The sequence below is a fragment of the Engystomops pustulosus genome, chromosome 8 (genome assembly GCF_040894005.1).
Source record: "Engystomops pustulosus chromosome 8, aEngPut4.maternal, whole genome shotgun sequence".
Classification (NCBI taxonomy): domain Eukaryota; kingdom Metazoa; phylum Chordata; class Amphibia; order Anura; family Leptodactylidae; genus Engystomops; species Engystomops pustulosus.
Genome location: NC_092418.1, coordinates 62,761,851 through 62,779,378, shown reverse-complemented (window position 1 = coordinate 62,779,378; position 17,528 = coordinate 62,761,851). Strand labels below are relative to the sequence as shown.

At 45.6% G+C, this 17,528-nt stretch overlaps 1 protein-coding gene across 4 annotated transcripts in view; it reads right to left on the bottom strand.

Annotated features, from left to right (window-relative positions):
* The window catches only part of TRPM2 (transient receptor potential cation channel subfamily M member 2), a 419,555-nt gene that overhangs the window by 229,476 nt on the left and 172,551 nt on the right, over positions 1 to 17,528 (bottom strand). For 3 of the 4 annotated variants that reach the window (XR_011849388.1, XM_072120992.1, XM_072120993.1), the window contains exons 12-13: positions 13,904 to 14,254; positions 13,623 to 13,760 (exon numbers count right to left, since the gene is read on the bottom strand). Coding sequence is in view for 3 of the 4 variants with exons in the window: in XM_072120992.1 (XP_071977093.1) it covers positions 13,623 to 13,760; positions 13,904 to 14,254 (489 nt within the window). In the remaining variant the exon portion in view is untranslated. Of the gene's footprint in view, positions 1 to 13,622; positions 13,761 to 13,903; positions 14,255 to 17,528 lie in introns of those variants that run through there. The other variant, XM_072120994.1, reaches the window with a different exon arrangement.

The following is a 17,528-nucleotide window of genomic DNA, read 5'->3' as shown; positions in this document are numbered from 1 at the left end:
GCTGCTTAATCGCACCATTATGACAAAATTATGGGCAACAGCATGGCCATGACAGAGTGACCGAATGAGGCTAGATAGCATCTAAAACATCCAATAATTGACCCTGACACTATAGGGGACGGCATGCAGAGGCAGCGGCAGCAGTGGCAGGCTAGAGAATGTCATGGCGACATACCCTAAATGGACTCAGGCTTCACCAAAGGAGGTGAGAAAGAAGCGCTGAAATGATTTCCTATGTGAACAAAAGGTTGACGGTATATTTAGTCGATAACACAGCATGGTGGCGACATAGTGACCAAGTTCCATAACGTATCTGGTGAAACACTCGAAAATTGAGCCTGACACAGCTCTTTTGATTAGGGGACGACATGTGGAGGCAGCCATGGAGACGACTTCCATGATTAAGAGCGACAGTATGGGGCATTCATATTGCGCTGCTATGATTGCAACTTCAGGTCTCCAGCATGGCGGCGACAGATGGGCCGAGTTCCACTATGTATCTGGTGAAACACCTGAAAATTCTGCCTGACACAGCTCGTTTGATAAGGGGATGATGTGCTGCATATCCTCCTCAGGGTCTGGGGTATAGAGAGTTGAAAGTTGCGCATGGAGACATTGGTGGACGCTGTGGAGGATCGTGGAGGCAAAATGGACAGAAAACAGCAGGGGCAGCATGCATGGATGCCTCTGAGGCTGCCTAATCTTGGGATGGAGCTGGCGGTCCGCTGCCAGGCGAGCTTTCGCCTGTCCAAGCCCCTGTCTCTCGGCTCCTCCCCACCCAAAATGGGCCTGGGGGCCAGAAGCGTTTACTTTGAAAAAATTATAATTTTCAAAGCAGGCCGGGTTGTTGGAATATTTCACCTAGGAATAATGGAATAGCATAGTGGTTCTATTTTCAATTGTTTTTTCGGAAATGGTTCCATGATTAGGAGCGACAGTATGGGGCATCCATATTGCGCTGCTATGATTGCAACTTCAGGTCTCCAGCATGGCGGCGACAGATGGGCCGAGTTCCACTATGTATCTGGTGAAACACCTGAAAATTCTGCCTGACACAGCTCGTTTGATAAGGGGACGATGTATGGAGGCAGTGAAGTAATAGTAGATTAACCCCTTAACGCTCTGCGCCGTAGCTCTACGGCGCAGAGGTATAAGGGATGTATGAAGAGGGCTCACGGGCTGAGTCCTCTTCATACAGAGGTGGGGTTTTTGCATATTGCACAAAACCCCCACCGCTAATAACCGCGGTCGGTGCTTGCACCGATCGCGGCTATTAACCCTTCAACGCCGCCGGCAAAGTCGCCGGCGGCGTTTAAAAGACGGCGGTGCGTGGGCGCCGCCATCTTTTTTCCGATCGCCACGCCCCCGAACGTCATCGGGGGGCGGCGATCGGTTGCCATGGTAGCCTCGTGTCTTGTAATGAATGTGCTGCAAAAATGCCATATATTGCAATACAGAAGTATTGCAGTATATGGTAGCAGCGATCTGACCATCTAGGGTTAATGTACCCTAGATGGTCTAAAAGATAGTGAAAAAAAAAATAAAAAAAAAAGTTTAAAAAATAAAAAAAATTAATAAAATATTAAAAGTTCAAATCACCCCCCTTTCCCTAGAACGGATATAAACAGGGGCGGACTGGGAATTTAAAATGGCCCTGGAAAAAACTATAAAAGTGGCCCCATTTTATGGGCGGAGTCAAAACAAGTGGGTGTGGTCAGATAATGTGGATGGGGTTATAACAGACAAATTGTTGGTACATGGCATTACTGGAAAAGATGTTCTTGTTTTGCATTAAGTGAATTTAATGTGCAAAGAATGTGACCTGTCGTTCAGTAAATGATGCAAACACACGACCCGATAAGCCTTAAATACCTTTCCCCTGTGCCATACATGTACAATTCAGAGAAAGAATATATTGATACTGCCTCCTATGTACAGGAATAATGCTACAATAACACATTCAATCCTGCCTTCTATATACAAAATAAAACTACTACCATACCTTCTCCCATATACAAGCCAACTACTATAATACTGCCCCCTATGTACAAGAATATAACTACTATAATACTGCCCTCTATGTATAAGGATATAACTACTATAATACTGCCCCCTATGTACAGGAATATAACTACTATAATACTGCCCCCTATGTACAGGAATATAACTACTATAATACTGCCCCCTATGTACAAGAATATAACTACTATAATACTGCCCCCTATGTACAAGAATATAACTACTATAATACTGCCCCCTATGTACAAGAATATAACTACTATAATACTGCCTCCTATGTACAAGAATATAACTACTATAATACTGCCCCCTATGTACAAGAATATAACTACTTTAATACTGCCCCCTATGTACAGGAATATAACTACTATAATACTGCCCCCTATGTACAAGAATATAACTACTATAATACTGCCCCGTATGTACAAGAATATAACTACTATAATACTTCCCCTATGTACAGGAATATAACTACTATAATACTGCCCCCTAAGTACAAGAGTATAACTACTGTAATACTGCCCCCTATGTACAAGAATATAACTACTGTAATACTGTCCCCTATGTACAAGAATATAACTACTATAATACTGCCCCTATGTACAAGAATATAACTACTATAATACTGCCCCCTATGTACAAGAATATAACTACTATAATACTGCCCCCTATGTACAAGAATATAACTACTATAATACTGTCCCCTAAGTACAAGAGTATAACTACTGTAATACTGCCCCCTATGTACAAGAATATAACTACTGTAATACTGTCCCCTATGTACAAGAATATAACTGCTATAATACTGCCCCTATGTACAAGAATATAACTACTATAATACTGCCCCTATGTACAGGAATATAACTACTATAATACTGCCCCCTATGTACAAGAATATAACTACTATAATACTGCCCCCTATGTACAAGAATATAACTACTATAATACTACCCCTATGTACAAGAATATAACTACTATAATACTGCCCCTATGTACAAGAATATAACTACTATAATACTGCCCCTATGTACAGGAATATAACTACTATAATACTGCCCCTATGTACAGGAATATAACTACTATAATACTGCCCCCTATGTACAAGACTATAACTACTATAATACTGCCCCCTATGTACAAGAATATAACTACTATAATACTGCCCCCTACGTACAAGAATATAACTACTATAATACTGCACCCTATGTACAAGAATATAACTACTATAATACTGCCCCCTATGTACAGGAATATAACGACTATAATACTGCCCCCTATGTACAGGAATATAACTACTATAATACTGCTCCATATGTACAGGAATATAACTACTATAATACTACATATATAAACAGAAGCGAACATGAAAAAAATCAGTATTTATCATATACAGCTACAAAAAACACATGAGATCCTCACCTTTTGCATCCAGTGACATCAGGTGACGTCTCCCCGGATTGTTCTCGTTCCTCATCTTCTCCTTTAGTTCCACCATCACCTTGTCTCTTCCTCCAGGTACACAGCTTTCCTGCAGAGTTTACCACACAGACGTCTTATGTTCTGCACTTTCCCATTGTCCCTTCTTCTGCTGCCACCAATACTGTGCCCCAAATACTGTAATAGAGCCCCCTACAATATTAGTACCACACAAATAGTGCCCCATAATGTAACATACTGTAATAGTATAGGATATTTTATTTCTTCTTTCTATCCTTTAACCCCCTTAAGTCCCCCAACCCCCCACCCCAGTATTGATAGAGCTCCGACTATGACCCAGGCGTAATAATAATGGCCCCAGTCTGCCCCAGACATAGAATTAATGGCCCCAGCCTACCCCAGACATAGAATTAATGGCCCCAGCCTACCCCAGACATAGAATTAATGGCCCCAGCCTACCCCAGACATAGAATTAATGGCCCCAGCCTACCCCAGACATAGAATTAATGTCCCCAGCCTGCCCCAGACATAGAATTAATGGCCCCAGCCTACCCCAGACATAGAATTAATGGCCCCAGCCTGCCCCAGACATAGAATTAATGGCCCCAGCCTACCCCAGACATAGAATTAATGGCCCCAGCCTACCCCAGACATAGAATTAATGGCCTCAGCCTACCCCAAACATAGAATTAATGGCCCAAGCCTACCCCAAACATAGAATTAATGGCCCCAGCCTACCCCAGACATAGAATTAATGGCCCCAGCCTACCCCAGACATAGAATTAATGGCCCCAGCCTACCCCAGACATAGAATTAATGGCCCCAGCCTACCCCAGACATAGAATTAATGTCCCCAGCCTGCCCCAGACATAGAATTAATGGCCCCAGCCTACCCCAGACATAGAATTAATGGCCCCAGCCTGCCCCAGACATAGAATTAATGGCCCCAGCCTACCCCAGACATAGAATTAATGTCCCCAGCCTGCCCCAGACATAGAATTAATGGCCCCAGCCTACCCCAGACATAGAATTAATGGCCCCAGCCTGCCCCAGACATAGAATTAATGGCCCCAGCCTACCCCAGACATAGAATTAATGGCCTCAGCCTACCCCAGACATAGAATTAATGGCCCAAGCCTACCCCAATCATAGAATTAATGGCCCCAGCCTACCCCAGACATAGAATTAATGTCCCCAGCCTACCCCAGACATAGAATTAATGTCCCCAGCCTGCCCCAGACATAGAATTAATGGCCCCAGCCTACCCCAGACATAGAATTAATGGCCCCAGCCTGCCCCAGACATAGAATTAATGGCCCCAGCCTACCCCAGACATAGAATTAATGGCCTCAGCCTACCCCAGACATAGAATTAATGGCCCAAGCCTACCCCAATCATAGAATTAATGGCCCCAGCCTACCCCAGACATAGAATTAATGGCCCCAGCCTACCCCAGACATAGAATTAATGGCCCCAGCCTACCCCAGACATAGAATTAATGGCCCCAGCCTACCCCAGACATAGAATTAATGGCCCCAGCCTACCCCAGACATAGAATTAATGGCCCCAGCCTACCCCAGACATAGAATTAATGTCCCCAGCCTGCCCCAGACATAGAATTAATGGCCCCAGCCTACCCCAGACATAGAATTAATGGCCCCAGCCTACCCCAGACATAGAATTAATGGCCCCAGCCTACCCCAGACATAGAATTAATGGCCCCAGCCTGCCCCAGAAAAAGAATTAATGGACCCAGCCTGCCCCAGACATAGAATTAATGCCTCCTGACAGCCCCAGATATTGAATAATGCCCCCCCGCACGCCCCAGACATATAATTAATGCCCCCTGCCCGCCCCAAATATAGAATAATGCCCCCCCCCACCAGACAAATAATCAATGCCCCTTGCTAGCCCCAGATATAGAATAATGCCCCCCCCCCTCAGACATATAATCAATGCCCCCTGCCAGCCCCAGAAATAGAATAAGGCCCCTCCTCGCACGCCCCAGACATATAATCAATGCCCCAGATATAGAATAACGCCCCCCCCGCCCCAGACATATAATTTATGCCCCCTGCCAGCCCCAGATAAAGAATAATGCCCCCCCCCCGCCCCAGATAAATAATAATGTCCCCCCCCGCCCCAGATAAATAATAATGTCCCCCCCCCGCCCCAGACATATAATTTATGCCCCCTGCCAGCCCCAGATAAAGAATAATGCCCCCCCCCCGCCCCAGATAAATAATAATGTCCCCCCCCGCCCCAGATAAATAATAATGTCCCCCCCCCCGCCCCAGACATATAATTTATGCCCCCTGCCAGCCCCAGATAAAGAATAATGCCCCCCCCGCCCCAGATAAATAATAATCCCCCCCCCCCAGATAAATAATAATGTCCCCCCCACCCCAGATAAATAATAATGTCCCCCCCCGCCCCAGACATATAATTTATGCCCCCTGCCAGCCCCAGATAAAGAATAATGCCCCCCCCCGCCCCAGATAAATAATAATGTCCCCCCCGCCCCAGACATATAATTTATGTCCCCCCCCGCCCCAGATAATAATAATGTCCCCCCCCGCCCCAGACATATAATTTATGCCCCCTGCCAGCCCCAGATAAAGAATAATGTCCCCCCCCCGCCCCAGACATATAATGTATGCCCCCTGCCAGCCCCACATAAAGAATAATGTCACACCCCCCCCCCCCCCCGCCCCAGATAAAGATTTAATGTCCCAATTCTATAATTTAACAAAAAAAACCCCATAATACTCACCTCTATGGCGCAGGTTCGTCTCGTCCCCGGTCTTCAGCAGCTTGGTGTAGAGGCGCGGGATAGTGACGTCACTGCTCCGCGCCTCTCACATCAAGCCGCGGAGCTACATGGAGGCAGGCTGACATCTGGTAGGTGTCAGCGCTCCTCCACTGAGTGTATACACAGACGCAGAAGCAGCAGCGCTGCGCTGCGTCTGTGTACTAATCTATAGTACCTGCATCTTATGATACAGGTACTATAGATTAGATGAAAAGTTGAAGGGAGGGAGGGAGTGCGGACCGGCCCCGGACGAGCTCCGCACCGGCCCCACACCGGCCCAGGACCGACCGGCCCACCGGGAAAATTCCCGGTGGGTACTATGGCCAGTCCGCCCCTGGATATAAAACATAATAAACAGTAAAAATCACAAACATATTAGGTATCACCGCGTCCCAAAATGCCCGATCTATCAAAATATAAAAACGGTTACAGACGGCGGTGACCTCCGAGGCGGGAAATGGCGCCCAAATGTCCGAAATGCGACTTTTACACCTTTTTACATAACATAAAAAATGAAATAAAAAATGATCAAAATGTCGCACAGACCTCAAAATGGTAGCAATGAAAACGTCGCCTCATTTCGCAAAAAATGACCCCTCACACATCTCTGTGCGCCAAAGTATGAAAAAGTTATTAGCGTCAGAAGATGGCAAAAAATTTTTTTCTTTTTTGTACACATTCGTTTAATTTTTGAAAATGTATTAAAACACAATAAAACCTATATAAATTTGGTATCACCGCGATCGCACCGAACCAAAGAATAAAGTAGGCATATTATTTGGAGCGAAGAGTGAAAGTAGTAAAAACTGAGCCCACAAGAACGTGACGCACGTGCGGTTTTTTTTCAATTTTTCCACATTTGGAATTTTTTTTCAGCTTCGCAGTACACGGCATGTTAAAATAAATAACATTACGGGAAAGTAAAATTTGTTACGCACAAAATAAGCCCTCACACAGGTCTGTACACGGAAAAATGGAAAAGTTATGGATTTTTGAAGTTGGAGAGCGAGAAATGAGCCGGAAAACCCTCCGTCCTTAAGGGGTTAAAGGTGCTGCAGTTAAAACTATGTTAGTTGGATCTTGGGATGGAGCCGGCGGTCCGCTGCCAGGCGAGCTTTCGCCTATCCAAGCCCCTGTCTCTCGGCTACTCCCCAAACAGCACTTCTAAGAACCTTTTGTATAAGATCAAGTGTAGTAGTGTTCTTATAAGTTTGGGTTATGGCGGGTGAGGGGAATGTAAACAGATGCGCAAGAAGCGCTGAAATAATATTAGTAAATGATAAAAGTTTGCCAGTATATTTTGTGGATTACACAGCAGGGTGGCGACAAAGTTAACAAATTTGATGTGGAAGCCATGAAAACAACACAAAATTCTGCCTGACACAGCTCGTTTGATAAGGGGACCATGTATGGAGGCAGCTATATGGACGACTTTTGGAGGCAGTTATGGCGATGACGTGTGGAGGTAGCAATGGAGACAACGTGTGGAGGCAGCTAAAAAGACGACGTGTGGAGGCTGCTATGGAGACAATTTAATTTGGATAGTGCCTGTATGTGGCAGTCCAAAAAAGTTTTCAAACCAGAAGAGCAGGTAGGTGGTCCTCCAGAAAAATTAAATACATAGAGTAATATAGCTATAGCCAGTTGGCCCTGGAAAAAAATAGCCAGTTTCCTCTGCTTTAGTGTACAAAGAGGAGGAGAAGGAGAACAATGAGGAGGAGGAGTGCATACATTATTCAGGTTTAGCTTCCTTCACCTGGTGGAGAATGGAAATCCTGAGAAATCCAGGCTTTATTCATCTTGATAAGCGTCAGCCTGTCAGCGCTGTCAGTCGACAGGCGTGTACGCTTATCGGTGATGATGCCACCAGCTGCACTGAAAACCCGCTCGGACAACAGGCTAGCGGCAGGGCAGGCAAGAACCTCCAAGGCATACAGCGCCAGTTCGTGCCACATGTCCAGCTTTGAAACCCAGTAGTTGTAGGCAGCTGTGTGATCATTTAGGACGATGGTATGGTCAGCTACGTACTCCCTCACCATCTTTCTGTAAAGATCAGCCCTACTCTGCCGAGACTGGGGACAGGTGACAGTGTCTTGCTGGGGTGACATAAAACTGGCAAAGGCCTTGTAAAGCGTACCCTTGCCAGTGCTGGACAAGCTGCCTGCTCGCCTACTCTCCCTCGCTACTTGTCCCGCAGAAGTACGCCCTCTGCCGCTAGCGCTGTCAGAAGGGAAATACTGTTTCAGCTTGTGCACCAGGGCCTGCTGGTATTCATGCATTCTCACACTCCTTTCCTCTCCAGGGATGAGAGTGGAAAGATTTTGCTTGTACCGTGGGTCCAGGAGAGTGAATACCCAGTAATCGGTGCTGGAATAAATTCTTGGAACGTGAGGGTCACGGGATAGGCAGCCTAGCATGAAATCTGCCATATGCGCCAGAGTCCCAACGTGCTCTCACCTCACTGGCCTGACTCTCCATTTCCTCCTCCTCCAACTCCTCTTCTTCTGCTCATACACGCTGAACAGTGAAGGACTGAAAAATGGTCCCCTCTTCTGTCTCGCCAACATTCTCCTCCTCTTCCACCTCATCCTCCTCCACCTCCTCCGATATGCGCTGAGAAACAGACCTGAGGGTGCTTTTGGCTATCAACAAGGGAATCTTCTTCCCCCATCTCTTGTGACGAGCGCAAAGCTTCCGACTTCATGCTGACCAGAGAGTTTTTCAACAGGCCAAGCAGCGGGATGTTGAGGCTGATGATGGCGGCATCACCACTGACCATCTGTGTTGACTCCTCAAAGTTACTCAGCACCTGACAGATATCAGACATCCACGTCCACTCCTCATTGTAGACTTGAGGAAGCTGACTGACCTGACTACCAGTTCTGGTGGAAGTTGACATCTGGCAGGCTACAATCGCTCTGCGCTGCTGGTAAACTCTGGATAACATGGTTAATGTTGAATTCCACCTCGTGGGCACGTCGCAGAACAGTCAGTGAGCGGGCGGTTGGAGGCGGTGCTGCGCTGCCCTGAGAGTGGCAGCATCTGTGCTGGACTTCCTGAAATGTGCACAGATGCGGCGCACCTTCGTGAGCAAATCGGACAGATTGGAGTATGTCTTGAGGAAACGCTGAACTATGAGATTTAACACATGGGCCAGGCATGGCACATGTGTCAGTCTGCTGAGTTGCAGAGCCGCCACCCGGTTACGGCCTTTGTCACACACAACCATGCCTGGCTTCAGGTTCAGCGGTGCCAGCCACAGATCAGTCTGCGCCGTGATGCCCTGTAATAGCTCTTGGGCGGTGTGCCTTTTATCGCCTAGGCTCAGCAGTTTGAGCACCGCCTGCTGTCACTTAGCGATGGCACTGCTGCTGTGCCTAGAGCTACCGACTGATGGCGCCATGCCCACGGATGGTAATTCAGAGGAGGAGGTGGAGGAGGGGTGGGAGGAGGAGGCCTAGTAGGCCTTTGAGACCTGGACCGAGGTAGGCCCCGCAATCCTCGGCATCGGCAGTATATGACCAGCCCCAGGGTCAGACTTGGTCCCAGCCTCCACAAAGTTAACCAAATGTGCCGTCAGCGATATATAGTGGCCCTGCCCGGCAGCACTCGTCCACGTGTCCGACGTGGTCAGATGGACCATGTCAAAAACGGCGTTGGTCAGGGCACGGATGATTTTGTCTGACACGTGCTTGTGCAGGGCTGGGACGGCACATCGGGAAAAGTAGTGGCGGCTGGGGACCGAATACCGAGGGGCAGCCGCCGCCATGAGGTTTCGAAAGGCCTCGGTCTCTACCAGCCTATAGAGCAGCATCTCCAGGCTAAGCAGTTTGGAGATGTGGACGTTGAGGGCTTGGGCGTGTGGGTGTGTTGCACTATACTTCCTTTTGCACTCCAGCATCTGGGGTATGGAGAGCTGAACGCTGGTGGATGCTGTGGAGGATCGTGGAGGCGAAGATGGAATTTTCGCACGGGAGGTGTTTGGGCCGGGGTCCTGGGCAGGGGGCTGACTAGCAGATGACTCAGGGAAAGGAGCAGTGGTGTGTCCGGCCGGAGGTGAATGGGCTTGGTGCCATTGAGTGGAGTGTTTAGCATTCATAGGCCTGCGCATACTGGTGGTAGTTAAGCTGGTAGTGGTGGAACCCGTGCTGATCCTGGTTTGGCACAGGTTGCACACCACAGTCCGTCGGTCATCCGGTGTTTCTTTAAAGAACCTCCAGACTTCTGTAAATCTAGCCCTCGCCACGGAAGCTTGACTACGTAAAACATTTGGCGCTGATGCACCAGCTCTGGACCTGCCTCTCCGTCTGGCCCCACCACTGCCTCTTCCAACCTGTTCTGCTATAGGACTCGCCTCCGTCTCAGAAGCACTGTTTTCACCCGGCCTATCAACCCAGCTTGGGTCTGTCACCTCATCATCCTCCGATCCCTTAGTCTGCTCCCCCCTCGGACTTCCTGCCCTGACAACAACTTCACCACTGTCTGACAACCGTGTCTCCTCATCGTCCGACACCTCTTTACACACTTCTTCTACTACATCAATAATGTCATCATCACCCACAGACTGCGACCGGTGGAAAACCTGGGCATCGGAAAATAGCTCAGCAGAAACCGGACAAGTGGTTTGTGACTGTGGGAAGGGTCCAGAAAACAGTTCATCAGAGTATGCCGGTTCAAATGCCAAATTTTCCTGGGAGGGGGCAGACTGGGGGGAAGAAGGCTGAGGTGGAGGAGCTGGAGGAGTGCTGATTTCGGTGACATGGGTGGACTGCGTGGTGGACAAATGGCTAGAAGCATTGTCCGCAATCCACGACATCACCTCTTCGCACTGTTCTGGCCTCAACAGTGCTCTACCATGAGTCCCAGTAACTTGAGACATGATGAACCTAGGGAGTGTAGCTCTGCGGCGTTCCCCTGCTCCCTCATCAGCAGGTGGTGTCTCACCCCGCCCAGGACCACGGCCTCTGACACCTGCAGTATTTGTACGTCCACGCCCTCGTCCTCTACCTCTAGCCCTCGGGTTAAACATTTTCCAAATTAAAGTGTAAACTTAAATTTTTTTTTTTTGTTTGTTTTTTTTTTTTAAACAAAATGATGCTATCCTATTGCTATGGCTAGTTTCTAACCTACACTGACAGCACACAACTGGATTTTGTGCTGTGCCTGATGACGTTGAGTAATAAAAAAAAATAAACGTAAAAAAAAAAAAATCAGCAGACTGTGCCTAATTCAAATCAAACCCCTAATAAATTGTCCCACTTCGGTGTTTGAGGTGGATATGTGTGTCACTAAGAGCTAAACACAACGGTCGCAAGTCTCCCTGCAAATTCCTCACAATATGGTACTAGCTGCACTACTAATGGCAGCAAGCCCAGCCACAAGCAAACCAAAAAAAAGGAAAATAAAACGTTATTGTAGCCCTAAGAAGGGCTGTTGGGTTCTTGTAGAATCACTCCTGCCTAACGCTATTCTAATAACACCCTAATGCTTTCCCTGACCAGCAGCAGTTCTCTTCCTAGCGGCATCCAGACAGAGAATGATCCGAGCAGCGCGGGCAGGGGCTAGTCTATTCCAGGGTCACCTGATCAGGCCAGCCAACCACTGCTATTGACGTGTAAGGGTACCACGTCATGCTGGGTGGAGTGCAGAGTCTCCTGGCTTGTGATTGGCTCTTTTTCTGGCCGCCAAAAATCACAAAGGGGGGAGATGCCATTTTCTCGAGCGGGCGAAGTGTTCGTCCGAGCAACGAGCAGTTTCGAGTACGCTTATACTCGAATGAGCATCAAGCTCGGAAAAGTATGTTCGCTCATCTCTAATAATAATAATATATTAACCCCTTCAGGACTCGGTCGATTTTGGCCATTAGTACATTTTTTAAATGTTTATATATAAGGGCTTTATAGAGCATTTTGTAAAGGGGGTTGATAAAAAATTCTTTTTTAGAATGTTTTTTTTTTTTACGGTGTTTACTGTACGGGTCCAATAATGATTCTGTTTTATTATACAGATTGTTACGGATACGGCTATACCAAATATGTTAGGGTTTTTTTTGTATTTGAGGTTTTTTTATACTTTATTAAGTTTATCTGTGGGAAAGTGACATTTTAGGGGCTTATATTTTTTTTGAATTTAATGTTTTAATCTTATATTTACAACAAATTTTTACTCTATACAAACTTGAACTGGAACCAGCAAATTTCTGATCACTGGTTTAAGTCACTTTAGAGGTAGGCTCGAAAGGGATCTGACTGTAGGACTGGTAGGGCAGCCCCACATCGCTTGGCATACCTGGAGGCTGCCCAAAAGAGGATTAGTTCCCCAGCACGCGGCACGGGGGATCTGATCTTTAAGGGGATGACTCTTTGCACGCCTCAGTCATGCTAGGGGTTAACACTTGCGATCGGAGCCAGCTCTGATTGCACGTGTCAGAGCGCAGTGCCGTTGCTTCTGTTACCATCTCCATTCATGAGCCGCTGAGGTGCGTGTAGGGTTTAAGGAATGTCCAATCTTCAACATTAAGAGCTTATCCAATTCTTTATTACTTATCTTCTAAAAGGGAATTAAATGGGCATTCCCATCCGGGCATTCACATTTAAATGACTTTCTCTGAGACCCATGAGGTCAGGACATCTTTATGTCAAAATGGGTAAATGTGCATGACGAATTGTTATGTAATTACAATTTTATGCTATTACATCATGCTGCTGTGCATGGACATTTAATTTAAATCATCTGCCATACTCATACATTTGTATCTTATTAAAATATGTACCCATTTGAAGATCATTTCCCATAAATGTAACCATGCAGTCCCTTGGTAACAATCACCCCTACACCCTGGCAACAGTGGCAGGACATGGACTATTGAGCCCTTCATGACCACCTGGATTCAGCGATACCACAGGACAATTGTGGGACATGCAGTAACTCCCAGTCATTTCATATGGAAAAACAATTTGTTTCTATGTGCAATTACTCCACCATAAGTGGTTGTATCCAAACAAAACAATCTTGTTTCTATGCGAAAACAAGGCTACAGAAAAAAAATAGAGAGAGTGCTATAATGTAAATATGGCAGGTGAAATTAATGCCAGATGTGGATACCCATTTAAGTAACAGGGGATTACAAAAGGTCTAATATCCAAATAAGGTCCCGGAGGTAATTTTACCATAAATTATGAAAACTGGAATACTAGTTAAGATCACCATAAAACATGAACAGTTGCATACAATTGATATAACTTCACATATTAACCGTACATTTTAAACTGTATTATCAAATCTTATAAAAAAGGCAGATAAAATTATAGTCTACATGCATAAACAGTGCCATGAGAATTCCTCTCTCTCACACCTGCACCCATATGATTTCAGCAAGTTCCTTCCGGTTTTGTACAATGGCCCAAATGAGAAGATCCCTCACTGGATCCATTGTACAGGATGATTTTCCTCGAGAACCTTTGTTAAAAGAGCGAAGTGTAACCTTTTGCACCTAGAAACATTAAGAAAAAGAAAAATACATTAAGTCATAATTTTTACAACATCACTAAAAAGCTTCAATTCCAGATTTTATTTGCAGTTTTCTTCAGGAGAATAAGCGATAAAATGTTCTAATAATGTTAATAAATAACCTACATTTATTTTGACGTGTGGGACTGCTATAGACAGTCTAGGTAGTTCCATACTTTTGGGTTTTGGATAAAGGTGTTTTGTGAAATCACCCAACAGTTCCCTCAAAACTTGAGACACATGGTAAAGTCGAAGTTTTGATGACTTTTGGAATTCTAATCGAAACCTTTCATCCTCAATGGCTTTTGCAAGTTTGCTATGAAACAAACAAGATGGGTCCGTGTTGTTGTACAGATTAATTATAGTTTCTTGTGTAGCATATTCTTCAAGACGTACACCATGCTCCAGAAACAGCTTAACAAATGCGGGTTTATTGTCAATCAGTGCAGCTGTCATGACCGGATGAAGATCTGAGGGCTGTAAATAAAAAAAATGGTACTGTTACATGTTAGATACAAATGAATAATCAAAAGTCATCTCTATTTTAATATCAACAAATAACATGCAATATATGACATCTCCTCTGCTGGAAAACAGGCATAGGCTAGAGCTAAAAAAAATGTTGTTTTCTGGGTCAAATTAGTTACAAAGGAACTAATAATAACAAAACAGAGGTGGGATTTGGAATTTAAATTTTTTTTAATAATATGCTCATTTAGGTTTTAAATTTACACATTTATGCAGGAATAATTAGAACATGTCTCAATTTTTGTGTTGATTTTAACAAGTATGGAAAATGTAGAAATGTATTGCTATTTTGGCACATAAGTTGCTAGTAGAGGTGTCTACCATGAGAATCAAGAATGATAAACCAGGGACACTTGCTAATAGATCCAGGCACTATGACTGTTTTAATCTTTCAATATGAGTTATTTATGGCCTTATTCCTTCTAAAATAAACTTTAAAAATTATGGTAATGACCCAGAGGGGCTATGGCCACAAGTGCTGTGGTTACACTGGCTGTTACATTCTGAAGGAGCTCACTGCTTCCAGGATGGCAGATGGCGCAAGGAGGATGAGACAAAGATGTGCTGCTGCAGTGCAACATCAGCCTGTGAACCCAGGCTTCTGTAACATGCCCATTGAGAGATGGAAGGTATTTCAGGTGAAAAACTCCAGACAGAAATTAAAAAAATTGGTACATAAAAGGTAATAAATGAGGACCAAGAGGCAAAATACTGTACTTTGAGGAATCATTCCCAGGAACACCTGGAGCAGAATTATGTTTATTAATTGCTCTATGCACATGCACTTTGATAATGAATATTATACAATATATACACTCACCGGACACTTTATTAGGTACACCTGTCCAACTGCTCGTTAACACTTAGTTTCTAATCAGCCAATCACATGGCGGCAACTCAGTGCATTTAGGCATGTAGACATGGTCAAGACAATCTCCTGCAGTTCAAACCGAGCATCAGTATGGGGAAGAAAAGTGATTTGAGTGCCTTTGAACGTGGCATGGTTGTTGGTGCCAGAAGGGCTGGACTGAGTATTTCAGAAACTGCTAATCTACTGGGATTTTCATGCACAACCATCTCTAGGGTTTACAGAGAATGGTCCGAAAAAGAAAAAAACATCCAGTGAGCGTCAGTTCTGTGGGCGAAAATGCCTTGTTGATGCCAGAGGTCAGAGGAGAATGGGCAGACTGATTCAAGCTGATAGAAAGGCAACAGTGACTCAAATCGCCACCTGTTACAACCAAGGTAGGCAGAAGAGCATCTCTGAACGCACAGTACATCGAACTTTGAGGCAGATGGGCTTCAGCAGCAGAAGACCACACCGGGTGCCACTCCTTTCAGCTAAGAACAGGAAACGTCGAAATTGGACAGTAGAAGATTGGAAAAACGTTGCCTGGTCTTTATGACCACCATGTACCCAACATCTGATGGCTACTTTCAGCAGGATAATGCGCCATGTCATGAAGCTGGAATCATCTCAGACTGGTTTCTTGAACATGACAATGAGTTCACTGTACTCAAATAGCCTCCACAGTCACCAGATCTCAATCCAATAGAGCATCTTTGGGATGTGGTGGAACGGGAGATTCGCATCATGGATGGATGTGCAGCCGACAAATCTGCGGCAACTGTGTGATGCCATCATGTCAATATGGACCAAAATCTCTGAGGAATGCTTCCAGCACCTTGTTGAATTTATGCCATGAAGAATTGAGGCAGTTCTGAAGGCAAAAGGGGGTCCAACCCGTTACTAGCATGGTGTACCTAATAAATGTATTCATGTTACTAATAAATATATATATTATATATTGTTAGTAGCAATAAATAAATGACAGTTATGTATAAACAATGTTTATTAGAAAGGAAACAAAGTAGAACAAGACAGGTAGGTGATGGCAGTACATAACTGATCATGCAGGATCAGAAACATCATAGATCATATATTCATTGAAATATTGGGAGAAGGATCATAACACAGAATGCCACGTTTAGAACTCCCTTGTGCCATCCTAATCAGTAAGGTTATTATTGCGTGAAATTAACAAAGGATTAGATAAGGAAAGGAAACAAACATTTAGAAAAAAAGGGAAGGGGGGGGGGTAAAAGGGATAGGGAGCCCACAAGGCTGCTCGTGGTCGGGGGCGGCAGAGTGGCGCTCTATGACAGGAGCAAGTCCTGGAATTCCGGGGTGTTAATGAATACTTCCCAAGGGGCCCATGCAGTGTTTGTCTTCCCAGGATCTGTGGAGTCGCTGGCTACTAACTCCTCCATTCTTCGTATAAACCCAAGTTCCTGAATCCATTCGACTGTAGTGGGAGATTGCGGGTTTTTCCAATGTCTTGGAATAACCGTGCAAGCTGCGGTCAGGAAATGTCGAAGGAGGCCTTTTTTGACCGTGGAGATAGTCCCAGGTATGATCGACAGTAGAGCAATTTGGGGGGAAGGAGTGACACTCTTGCCAGTGACTTGGTGATAGGTATCAAAAACCTTATTCCAGAAGGGTTGGAGGGCTGAGCACCCCCACCAAATGTGAAGCATAGTACCCACCTCCGCACCACAGCGCCAACAAGTATCCGAGACTTCGGGGAAAATTCTGTGAAGTTGCGAGGGACATCTATAACACCTAGATAAAAGTTTATAGTTCTTTTCCTGAGCACTACAGGGTAGCGGCATCTTATGTGAGAACAAGTAGGCCTTATCCAACTCGTCGTTCGTTAATTCAACGGCGAGAGCTTCTTCCCATGCCCCAACAAAATTCGGCCTACCAGGGGTGGCGTCCTACAGCAGCAAGCTATATATGGCGGAAAGCACATGAGGAGGTGAGGAGGGCAGTTTAAACAGAGCCTCCAGGGCCGTTGGCAGAGTGTTCCAAGTCTGCTGTTATATACGATACAAGTTGTCTGTGTTCCAACCAGGACATTGGGATATCTGGATGTGAGGCCTTCAATGACTCCAATGTGGGAATAGAGTCGCCCTCAATAATCTGGCCTAGTCGGATGTCGGAGGAAGCTTCACAGCAGAGGAACCGCTGCCTATCCACGCTGGGGAGGAAGGCTGGGTTGTGAAATAATGGAGTCAGTGGGCCCTTTGTCCTAAGCAGGGTGTTTTTGTTCCTCAGCCTGTCCCAAGCAAAGAAAATGTATGGGGAGAACAGGGATTGGGTAAAGTCTTGGGGTCGTGAGTTGGCCAGGACCCACGGGAGGTAGTGTAGAGTGGGGGATGT